Source organism: Fukomys damarensis, unplaced genomic scaffold (genome assembly GCF_012274545.1).
Source record: "Fukomys damarensis isolate Sample0158 unplaced genomic scaffold, DMR_v1.0_HiC HiC_scaffold_16, whole genome shotgun sequence".
NCBI lineage: Eukaryota > Metazoa > Chordata > Mammalia > Rodentia > Bathyergidae > Fukomys > Fukomys damarensis.
The window spans coordinates 71273257-71286230 of NW_022900928.1; the positions used below are offsets into that span (position 1 = coordinate 71273257).

At 36.4% G+C, this 12974-nt stretch overlaps 1 protein-coding gene and 1 pseudogene across 1 annotated transcript; one reads left to right on the forward strand and one right to left on the reverse strand.

Annotated features, from left to right (window-relative positions):
• The first annotated feature begins 3815 nt into the window (after positions 1–3815).
• LOC104857988 (olfactory receptor 10G7) lies at positions 3816–4751 on the forward strand. The gene has a single exon (XM_010618071.1). The coding sequence runs from the start codon at positions 3816–3818 to the stop codon at positions 4749–4751; it is 936 nt and encodes a 311-aa protein (XP_010616373.1).
• A 6857-nt stretch (positions 4752–11608) lies between these two features.
• On the reverse strand, positions 11609–11742 carry LOC117286401 (annotated as a pseudogene).
• Positions 11743–12974: the final 1232 nt, after the last annotated feature.

Genomic DNA, 12974 nt, shown 5'->3' on the forward strand with positions numbered 1-12974 from the left:
CCCATGTTTATAGCAGCACAATTGGTAATAGCTAAAACTTGGTAACAGCCCAATTGCCTATTAATTGGAGACTGGATAAAGAAAATATGTTTTTTATTTTTAAATGGAGTACTATTCAGCCATAAAGAATGAAAGATTAGAGACATTTATAGCTAAATGGATGCACAATGAAGTCATATACTTAAGTGAAATAAATAGGACACACACATGTAAATACTGAATAGTTTCTCCAGTATGAAAAACTGAAAGTATAAATAAAGACTAAAAGGTGTAATAGATGAGGTGCAATAAGAAGAAAATGTGCAAAGCAGAAAGGGAAGTGGGAGGGGTGGGGAAATGAAAGAAGGAAATGGAATTAATATGAAAAAAGTCTTTGTTAATAGGTAGGTGTGGAGTTGTTAAAGGGAGGGGAGGAGAGGTTGAAGGGAGGGCAGGGGAATGAGGAAAAAAATAAGAACAAAGACAGATTATATAAAGGTACAAATTTCCAAAGATGAATGTCATTATATTGTATAACTAAATGTACCAATAAAATTCATAAAAAGAAATGTCAATAGAATAATAGATAATAAACAGTATCATTAAAAAAAGAAATTTCCTAAGAAGCTGATTTACAAAAGAAGGTATGAGATATCATGAATGTTTACTCATGTATGTAAAAGCAATGAAAATTATGACAGAAAAAAATCTAATTGCTACATAATTGGGAAATCTTTTTGAATCTGAAGGTTTTTGTTTGGAAAAGGGACTTCAAAACACTAAACAGTTAAACAAAGTTCAGGGTTTTGGATGTTTAGCTGGTTATAGAAATACAGTGAGAGACAGTAATAATGAGGACGAGAGTGCAAGCAGATGAGGCCCACTGGGAATATTAGTCAATTTTAAATTGAGAACAAGTAGCTGTAAGTGTTTCACCACTAATGGTGAAGGAAATGGGTGAGTCCCCCTTCTTTCCTCATAGGTATAAGCATTAGTTCTAGGAAGACTTGGCCTATCTCAGGAGGGTTTCAACAAGAGGGTTTCAATAGCACCACACTTGCTTATGAAAACCCTTGTACTTGTCTCTTCCTGTTGATTTTGCTCTCATCGAGGAGCCTGGAAATCTAAGAGCAATCCCATCCCTTCAGACATTGAATCAAGTCACCTTCTAGTCGTCTAGCCATGTCAATTTCCATTCTCTGCATTTGGACTTTTTTGTTTGTTTGTTTGTTTGTTTTTTGTTTTTTACTAGAAATGGACCATTCTTTGTTAGGACCACATATTTATCTTTTGAGTGATAGCTGGAAAACTAGTGCCTGTATGTATGTACCATGGAGACAGTGAAAACTTGGTCATAAAAACTGAAGCAAGTTTTATGACGGAAATGAATCACATCCTGTAAGGTGAGTTCTTAGGAAGGCAGATTGAATGTTTTAAATATGCTTTCCTTATTTTCCTTGCCTTAAGCATGCAAGTTTTAGAAAGGTAGATTTAACTTATTTTTTGCCTGTTTTACTTATTTTCCTTAAATCAAGAGTGCATGCACAGCAACATTACCTGGAAATTGGTAGACTCCACATTAGTCATCTGGATATAGATAGAAACTAGGGAGACAGAAATGATTGAGTGGGTACAAATAGTTACATAGTTGCTATATAATTCAGAGCAGTCAAGCACTGGCCCCTCTGAGATTCCTGCCTTATGTCTCAGATGGGGAGGGGAGGAGGGGGTGTAGGGAGGGCAGAGGTAAGGGGAAAAAATGAGAATCAAGACTTGCCATGTAAAAGGTACATGATCCCAACAATGAATGTAACTGTACTGTATCCCTAAAATGTACCAATGAACTCAATAAAATTTAAAAAAAAAGCTTCCATGAATAATCCAAAAAAAAAAAAAAAACAAATCTAAATATGGAGACCTTTGTGATTGAGTCTTGTTCATGAGTGGAAAAGTTATATTTGCTCTCCATTGTTGATGTCCCGACATTGGTGTTCCTGGCTACAATAATCTAAAGTTTATTATATATTTTCCTATTTGGAAAAGTGTAACTTTAGTACAGTTTAAGACACATTCTCTGGATATAGGACACACTTTATATGGACTCTGCTAAGAGCAGATCCAGATTTCTTTCCTAGGTTTTGTTGTCTTTTCACACAGGACAGTTAATAACAATCATACACCCTAGAAAATATTTCATATTAAGTAAAAATATGCTTTCTGCTTTAGTCATATAGAATGCCAACTTTTGTTGACATCAAGTATAGGTTCCTTCCACTTGCACTGGCTCTATTTTTCCTGCCTCAGATCACAGATGTTACAGGATAAGCATGAGAGCTTCTTCCATGAGAGCTTCACCTGTAATTATGAGTATGAAGAGTAGAAGAAGATAGTGGGGGCAAAGCCAATATTAGAAAATATTTAGATATCTAGGGAAGAAGGATATATGTCATAAAACCAGCTGCTACCCAAGATGTTGTATTGGGGAGAGATATATGAAGTTAATATACTTAGAGCTTTAATAAAGATGAGAGCTTTAATAAAGGTGAGGAGTGGGGGTAACACCACAGATGAGGCTGTGTTCTTTGGATTGTATGGTTGTGGGGAATCCTACTCTGGGTTGACTGACATTCCTATTTTCTCTGAGAGTCCCGAGATAATCCCTTTTAGCAGTAAGGGACACCAGTAACAGTACCAGGGATGAAGGCTTCCTCAAGATTCAGTTTTAGAATGTAGAAATGTCTGGAAATAAAAGCAATACTTTATTTATTCTCTTTCTATCTATGATAAAAAAGTACCATTCTGTACTACTGTCTTAAAATGTAGTGTGATTTGCTCTTATTTATTTAGCAGTTGTCACATGCCAAATACTGTAATAGTATATGTGTTTTCTTATACTGTGCTTATAGCTTTTAGTTAGGAAAATGATATTAATAATGTCAGACTGTATGCAAGGACACTAGAGAATGATTTAGGTGTGCATTGGACTTTTTAAACATTCTTTGCAACCAAAAAATTACATTCTTGACTCTCTAAGTTACCCTATGAAACTTGAAGAAAGAACTAGAATAATAGGTAGAATTCCAAATGGCCTCCAAGACTCACTGCCTGGTGTACAGTCCCGGCATGATCACCTTCTATAGAATGTGCACCAAACCTCTGAATACGATGGCATTTCAAGGCCTTGATTGCACTCTGTTATGTAATATTTCACCATAGCAATGTAGGACTTTGGGGAATTAGCTGCCACTTTGTAAGAAAGCCAGGAGGATAGGATTATGTAGAACCTATGATGGTCTCTAGGACCCTAGAGTGAAGAGCTCCTCTCACAACCACCAAGGAAATGGAAAACACATTTGTAAAATTACAAGGAACACAAGTTGTCCACCAAGGTTTATAATTTTGAAACAGGATCCTGCACCTGAGATGAGATAGCACCATCAAATTATACCTTATTAAAACCCTCATGGACTTGAGTAGGTTCAGTTGACCTGACCCAAGAAGAGAGTGAGATAATAAATGTGTATGATTTATACTGTTAAATTTGTTATAATTTATAATACACCCACAGAAAGCTAAAAAAAATGGCTTTCCCCTACTTCTCTATAGATCGCATGACTCTATCTTTGCACATCTATATTGCTACGTGGAGATGCTGAAATAATTTCACCACCTTCGTCAAATGAGCTTTATAATAGGTGAACTAGGAACAATTATAGAGTTACTGTTCATAAATGACACAGTTGCCATACAGATAATGGATTGTCAGTTCATAAATAAAGGGTAAAGGCAGATTCTCCTCCCATACCCACAGGGAAGGTGACCAAGAGTGAGACGAAATGTCAAATGCAAGCCTAGTGACAACCTTCTTCCTCACCGGCCTTCCACACGCACCAACAATGGACACCACACTATTTGGCCTCTTTCTCCTCATTTATGTGCTCACCGTGCTGGGGAACCTCCTCATCCTGCTGGTGATCCGGCTGGATTCCCACCTCCACAGCCCCATGTACTACTTCCTCACCAACCTGTCCTTCGTTGACATGTGGTTTTCCACCGTCACTGTGCCCAAAATGCTGATGACCTTGATGTCCCCAGGTGGTGGGGCCATCTCCTTCCCCAGCTGTGTGGCCCAGCTCTATTCCTTCCACTTCCTGGGGAGCACCGAGTGTTTCCTCTACACAGCCATGTCCTATGATCGTTACCTGGCCATCAGTTACCCCCTCAGGTACAGCAGCATGATGAGAGGGAGAACGTGCGCTTTCCTGGCTGCTGGCACTTGGCTCACTGGCTCCCTGCACTCTGCTGTCCAGACCACCTTGACCTTCCGTTTGCCCTACTGTGGGCCCAACCAGATCCAGCATTACTTATGTGATGCACCGCCCATCCTCAGGCTGGCCTGTGCAGATACCTCGGCCATCGAGATGGTCATCTTTGTGAACATTGGTGTAGTGGCTTCTGGCTGCTTCCTCCTGATAGTGCTGTCATATGTGTCCATTGTCTGCTCCATCCTGAGGATCCGCACCTCAGAGGGGAGACACAGAGCCTTTCAGACCTGTGCCTCCCATTGCATTGTGGTCTTTTGTTTCTTCGGCCCTGGTCTTTTCATCTACCTGAGACCTGACTCCAAGGATGCTGTGGATGGGATTGTGGCTGTTTTCTCCACTGTGCTGACGCCCTTGCTCAATCCTGCTGTGTACACCCTGAGGAACAAGGAGGTGAAGAAAGCTCTGCTTAAGCTCAAAGACAAATTTGGATATTTTCAGAGTGAGTAAACACTAGGAAGTGGACATGTTCATTCTTTCAAAATTAAGAGTATAATTCAGTTACTCATACAAATTTTATTGCACACACAATTATCTGTCAAACAGTGTTTCAAAGCATCTCTTTAAGAATATTTATTTCACAGACTTTGTTTTGTTTTGAGACAGAGTCTCACTATGTAGTTGAGACAAACCTGGAAATCACTTTGTAGCCCAGGCTGGTCTCAAACTCACAGCTATCCTCCTGCCTCAGCCTCCCCAGTGCTGGGATTACAGGTGTGCACCACCATGCCCGGCTATTTCACAGACTTTTAATGGGATTGTTAATATCAGAAGTAGATATTTTATTTATTTTGATCTCTTGACAAATGTCTATAGGTTTTGTTTGTTGAATTTAATAAATACGTTTTCAGCTTGGGTCTCAGATACAGAGAGGTGAATTATTTATCTATCTAAATAATTGCATGCTCCATTTTAAAAATTTTTGTCCTGTATTCAAGCATTACTATGATGCTCAAAAAGGATAGCAACAAATATCAGATAGCATTTCTACACGGCTGCAATTATAAGAATGATTTTTTCACTCTATTAGGGCCTATGTATGTTTGTGTGTGGGTTAGCAGGTGTTCTGTGAATCCCAGTGTCTAATTCTCCTTGCTTGCACAGGATGTCCATGTTAATTGTGCCAAGATAGAAATAGACCTCATTTCCTGAGTATCCTTTTATCTCTGAGCAAGACTATCTGTACCAACTGAGAACAATTACTGCCTATGGAGAATCCTGCCAAGTTTTAGGTTGATGAATGGGCTCAAGATGAAATTAGACACTATAAACCCTGAGAATTATGCATACAGAAAATAAAATCTGTGTGCATATTTCTTGCTTTTGTCATATATGCTGACCTTGAATTCACCATTCTACTGAATCAGATACTTAGTTTTGCACAGGGAAAGATACTTTTTCTATAGATACTTTTGGCTGATTATGCTGTTGAGATATATCTTTCTGCCACCACCGTGAATCTCGGAAATTCAGCAAAGTAGCCCCTGCTTTGAAATAAGGATGCCCCACAATGAAGGGAGGGCTCAAGGCTTGCATTTATTTAAAAATCAGAAAAGTCAGGCTGGGGATTTAGCTCAGTGGTGCCACTTCCTGCCTCACAAGCACAAGGTCCTGAGTTTGATCCCTGACACACACACACACTCACACACACACACACACACACACAAATCAGAAAAGAGAAAATATAATTACATAAATTTTTATTGTACGATTTCATTGTATTTCCTTTACAAACTAGGAAAATAAGACCTGACACAAAAAAATACTATTTAAAAAGCCTCAATACAAAGTTACACACCCTGCATAAATTCCATACTCGTGAATGTCTGAAAGTAATAAATAAGGCTCCAGAAAATGTTATAATAGCCACACTTACAGACATGAGGTATTATTATTATTATTATTATTATTACTATTATTATTATAGTTTGGATTTGCATTTTCCTGATTAATGATGTTGAATATCTTTTCATATATTTACTGATGATATGTATATCTTCTTTGGAATGTGTACTTGAACAATTTGTCTTTTTAAATTTAGGTGCCCGTTTTTCTTTTTCTTATTGAGTCATGAATTTTTTTTTTTTTTTTTTTTTTTTTTTATTTGGTACTGGGGATCAAACTCAGGACCTTGTTCTTGCCAGGCAGGTACTGTACCACTGAGCTACATTCCCTGCCCCCTTGAGAATTCTTTACATATTTTGAGTATTAAATCTTTATCAAATATGTGGTTTGAAAATACTTTCTAGATTGGTCTTGTATTCTGTAAAATGTTTAGTTTGCTGTGCAGCAACTTTTTTGCTTATGTTTGCTTTTGTTGCATGTTATATAACATTTCTATGGAGGTCAAAATGTAGTTTCCCTTACATTACTAGTAATAAATCATTTTAGTAATCACTGTTATTGACAATGTAATTTTTTCTCTGGTCATTTTACTTTGATACCTTTATACTCCCATATTTGCTAATCTTTTATTGACTTTAATTATAATAAAATACATGAAACAATGAAATAATAAATTAAATTTTTGAAGCAAAAAATGCTATATAATTGAATTTGTGATATGTTGTGCACTTTATAAGGATTATCAAAATCTAATCTTGAAAGAGAGTACTAAGAAATAGGTACTATTATACAAATTCATGCAATTACTAAAAAATATGCTCATGGTTCAGTTCTAGACTATGCTTTACCAATGTACATGATGTTAACCTATATGCCACGATATTTTCACATGATTTTAGATGCTTTTTTGTGTTTTCTGGGGGGGGCAGCTTGTATCAGTGAATATGAATGGTCTTTGAAATAACAGTGCACATATTTTTCTATAGTTACCTATATTTTGTGCATCAATACAGGGATTTTTATACTACATCACATTGGTTTGGGTTGAGTCCATAATAGTTTTACTTTGTTTGAAATTTTCTTTTGAATATAAGGGTATTTCATCAAACTCCCTGTATCTTTCTTTAAGAAGTATTTTCCCTCCTGTTTTTCAGCTTTCTAAATTCTCTTATGTGCTGAGACTGTTTCAGTAAGAGAGACCCTGGACCTGAAGGCTCGATATCTTCTTCTTCATGTCATTGAAACAACAGTAAGAGAAGAAAAAATTAGGAAATGATGAGGGATGGCACAAACAGTAAATGCCTGGGAAGTAATGAAAAGCAGAGGTTATTTTAATCTTGGATAAAAATTATTTATATTATCAAATAATAGGAAAACTTCATTGTAAGTATTTAATTGTATTGTTAACGTGCTCTAAGAGGCATTAGTACTTTTTTTTTTAATGAAGTTTGTTTGTACATTTTAGGTACACAGTACAGTTACATTCATCATTGGGATCTTGTACCTTCACATGACAGGTCTTGGTTCTCATTTTTTCCCCTTATCCCTGCCCTCCCTTCACCCCCTCCTCCCCTCATAATAGGAACTCAGAAAGTCAGGTTTGCATTCATATTAGTAATGGAACTTCAACTAATCTTTCATCACTTTAGACCATATTTTTATCTACTTACTCTCTTGGGTTTTTTTCTTTGAATTAGTATTTCTGGAGCACTGAAAGGAGAGATGTTGTCCTCTGAGGCTCATTAGTAGTTGTTGTCACTTCTCTTTAATATGTGTCTTATAAACATTGGGTGTCCCAAGATATATTTGACCGATTCCCTGAAGCTTCAATTTCTGAGTTAACTAGTAGTGAAAAGTGTTTTCAATTATGAGAAGTAAACCTGCATTTATGGCTTGGGAATGATCTGGTTCAAATCCTAAAGTAATAGGGTGACCTTCATAATGACCACAATGCTGATACTTGGGTTTTAATCTGCTTTTTCAATAATTAATCAGTTCCTTCCAACATTTTAATTCAGTGACAACTAAATTTTAAGCATGGAAGACACAGAGACTTCGGAGAATATTTATGTTCAAGAACTGCAGAGTACAAAAGGAAACTGATGAATTTTAGAGTGTTGTAAGCATACAACCTCATATTTGAGGTGCGTGGCATCTAACACAAATTAGGTGGTAGAATTAATCACTAAATGAAAGTGAACAGAATCACACATAGAAATAACAAGGGCAAGCTCCAATTTTATTATTTATAATAATTCATATGTAGAATATGAGTAATATAATGTTCACTACACTTCACGATTTTTGTAGTATGCTCCAAATTCTCAGAGCAAACTCGGACCCTTGTGCTTGCAAGTCTGACTGCAAAACCACTGGACTAAATCCCTGGTCCTTTTTGTTTGTGTGTGTGTTTGTTTGATTTTGGTACCAGGGATCAAACTTGCGACCTTGCGCTTGCGAGGTAGGTGGTGTCACCACTGAGCTAAATCTCCAGCCCTTAGAGCTTCTTTTTGAATATACCAAATAGTTATGTGTTTTCAAGCATTTCATTCTTATTAGGAAAAAAAAAATTAGACACAAGACACCAAAACTAAGGCATTTTATGTATATTTTTCTCCTGTGATAAATTCAGTGTTCAGACTATGCACTTGTATCACCACGGTTCTGTATTAATCAGACACAAGGCCAGGCACAGGGTGCCATCTTGTCCCATTTCTGTAGGCAGAGAAGAGGGGATATTATACAAAGTGCACTAAGGTGTTAATTCAAATGTGCACAGTGTGGTTCAACTTTTTTAACACTGTGGGACAAAATAGGACAAATCTTGAGCCCTTGAAACCATTCTTCATTTACTTTATCTTAGTTTTGATTTTAGCTTTGTTAAAATTGTTAAAGTGAAAGGACATTTTATCCCTATCCTTGCTAGAATAGGACATTTTCAAAATGGATTTTATCATATCTGGTTTTAAAGTTACCATTGGATACACCTTTTTATTTATGGCCTCTATTTCAGATTTTGGATATCCATGCTATCAGAAACATCCAGATTGCATGACTATTAAATCAAAAAGGACATTTGTGAAGCCCTAAAGATTCTGCATGGCATTATCCACCCAGTTTATTCACTGTCAGTAGAAGTAATGGAAAGCTAAAGTGGAGTTTTTAAAATGTGATTGAGATTTGTGCCATTAAGAAGTCTGGAGTGGTCAGATGTCCTAAGTCAGTCTGTGAATGTAAGATAGGAACTCATGTGGTGAAGTATTAATGAATGAAACCCAGTAGATTTTCCATTGTTTCTCTAAAGTGGTGGTAGAGGATTGCACAGCATTAATGAAGTCGTCCAAGTCATTCGCAAGTATGAAAAACTCTGAACGTCAACAAAGAATAATATCATAAGAGGCAGCAGACTCTATAACTCAATAGTATTGACAGAGGCTGTGCTAAGTGCTGCTCAGCATTAACTCTGTAATGCAGGGAATCCTGAGGTGCTTTCCTTTGTGTGTGCATTGATTATGTAATGCACAGATTCTTCACATTATAAATATGCTTGCACACAGCAGCCATGACTTAAAACTTGGACTTACTGACAAATGGGACAAATCCTGGGCCTGCAAAACTATTCTTCCTTTCCCTTCTAGTGTTATTGACTTTAGCATTTCCTTTTGGTTCTTTTGTAAAGTTTTAATCTTTGCTTCCACTATTTACCTCTTCTTTCATGTTGCCTATTATTCATGTTGTTATTCAAGGTCTTAGCATATGAATCAGTTATTTAAAATTCCTTGTCTGATAATTCTGAGAGTAAGATCTGTGGATCATATTGTAAGGTCAGGGGTCTGTAGATGAGGAAAAAATAGCATAGGGGACTCATTAGGTCTTTGAACTAATTCTGACTAGGAGTTCAAAATGAAACTTTACTTTACTCTCCTGGGAAATAATTCAAGGACAGAGGGTAGAGTAAGAGAAAAACAAGATAAAGACCACCAAATGACCTTGGGACCTACACTCAGAGACTAGAAAAAGAGCTGGCAGGCAGGACACAGAGAAAGCCAAGAGCACAAATAATAAATCGGCTTCACCTCCAATAGAATATAGAGAGAACAGGGGTGGGCTGACTAACTGTAAGGCAGTGAGTGCTCACACCTATGCCTTAACATATATATTTTATATATACTATTATTCACTATAGGGTCGCTATATTATTCACTTTAAGGTCATTATAAAGTATGGATAACCACATGCCCCCTTACTAACTCTAAGCTAACCATGAATAAGGTACCCCATTGCCAACTAGCCACCCACCCCAAAGATAAGCCCTTAAAAGTTAGGCCACAGAAAAGTAAAAAGACAAAAAGAAGCTGCATGTAGACCATCAGAATATATGACCATAGACAGAGGTGTGTAGAAGCTAATCCAGTTATGGCAAGTTGTGGGAGGGGGCGGAGGATCTCTGATCCTCTATAGAAGCAGACGGAAGCAAAGGCACATGGGTCCGCCATTTTTCCAGAGCTCCTACCCTGATTCTTTCTCATCAGGGTAGATATCTATTTAATCCACTCCTCCTCCTTCCTTTTCCTCTCCCCCCCCATTAAGTTTATTAGTACATTTTAGGTATACAGTACAGTTACATTCATCATTGGGATCTTACATGCTGTATCTTGGTTCTTATTTTTTCCCCTTAGCCCTGCCCTCCCTTTACTCCCTCCACTCTTCCCTATTTACAAAGACCTTGCTTCAATTATTTTTTCTTTTCTCATATTTTTTCCCTTCTTATTTTCCCCTACCCCTCCCACTTCCCCTACTCCTTTAGACCTTTTCTTCCTATTACACAATATCAATTATACATTTGATCCTTATTTACACTTTTAGTTTTTCACACCAGAGAAACTATTAGTTATTTACACGTGTGTTCTATTAATTTCACTTAAGAGTATGGCTGCAATGTGCATCCACTTAGCTACAAATGTCTTCCTTTCATTAAACTTGTCCCTTTGATTTTTTCTTGGGGCTGGGCTTACAATTATAGCAAGCTGCTTGGACAGCAGAATGGTGGAGCTTATTACCCAGATGTGACATCTTTGGCTCCCGGTCAGGGAGATATGGCAAGGTTATGGCAAGGTTATGGCAAGGTTAACATAAAAATCTTAGTTGAGATATTACAATTTAGCTTTGCAAATTTTTAACCAGGAAAAGTTCAGAAAGCCTACTATTTATTACAACCTCTTGTATTTCTGTAATTATTTTAATCATGTTTTCATTGAAATAAAGGCAGGGGCATTTGCCTGAGATACCATCATTAAAAATTAGAACGCTTTTAACATGATTTTGTGTAATACACATCACTGTAATGTATTAAATCTTCCTGCACATTTCCAGTTCCACCCCATAATGAACTTCTCCTTGGGCAACCATTACATTTGCAACAATATACCCTGCATGATGCTATGCTTATTTTTCTCTCTTGTTAGCTAGTGACCTTGCTGAACACAGATTCGCTATTCTTTTGCATCTAGTATTGCTGCTCATGTGTCTTACTACTCCACGGAAATCTTTAGTAAAATGAGAAAGATTTATATGATCTGATAAGAAATCAGAGTATGTCTTACTACTCAGTAAGCATAAAATTAACATTTTATGTAGTTGTGAATTAAATAAAATAATGTGATTTTACCAGAAATCAGAAAGAATAGATGCAAACCGATGGCTAAGTCATTTTGGCCTATCTTTACATCCATTTTTTCTTTTGTAAAATGAATTAGGCTGTATAATGGACTCCTGTTAATCTGAGTTACTTGTGTAGGCATGAGTAATTACTTGTACATTTATAGCTGCTTAATGCTTTATGTAGGCTATGTTACTATAGTTAGTGTGATTTTTTTCTTATCGAAGATTCACAGTTCACTTCGAGCAAGATATAGAAAACTGGTTCAGATAATATTCTTGCTCAAACATCTCTGGGATGCAGCTGGCAGAAGTCTGAAGCATTTGTTTCTAGTATTAGTTTAATATAAGTTTTCTAATTTGACCTTACTGGTATGCTAGGGAGAATTGCTGTGCATTGTATTAACAGGATACATGTGGTGCTTAAATTAAGCATTTATATTTAGATAAATGAAGTTACACATTTAATATATGTATAAATCTGGATGACTGATTATGAGGTTCATGGCACAAGCCTTTCTATCCTTTATAATGTCCATTTTAAACTTTGAGTCAAACAAACGTGACTTACAGGCAGAGTGTAATTATTTGGGAATGATTGCCTTACAATTTGTTACAAATTGGGAGACATTCTCAATATTTTTACTGTATATTTATATTTTTAAGATTATTTGATCACTTTTGTGTAAAATTGTCTGTCTTCTGTTATAAGAGCAATTTTACATTTGCTGAGAGAGATACTTTGCATTTAGAATAAAAAATCAGGAGTTTTGTAAATATAGAAAAAAGCATCTATATGTGATGAATGCAATATATGCAATTCATATGATGTATATTGGAAAAAGGATAACTGAATAATCTTGCAGGACAAAGTTAAAAAGTTAAAGATTTGCATAATTTTCATTAGCTCATGAAGGTGAAACTTTTTAGCTAGTGTTTTCTAAACTGAAAATGTCATCATATAGATACTATGTTTTCTTTCTTTCTTGCTACCAGGGATTGAGCTCTGGTCCTTGTGCTTGCAAGGCAGGCCATCGAACTGCTGAGCTAAATCCCCGGCCCAAGATACTATGTTACACAATAGATTGTGAATATTACGAATTTTTAAAATAGAGAGTTTAAAGCAAAGGAAAATTATTCTAATGATTTAACTAGATGGACTACAATAAA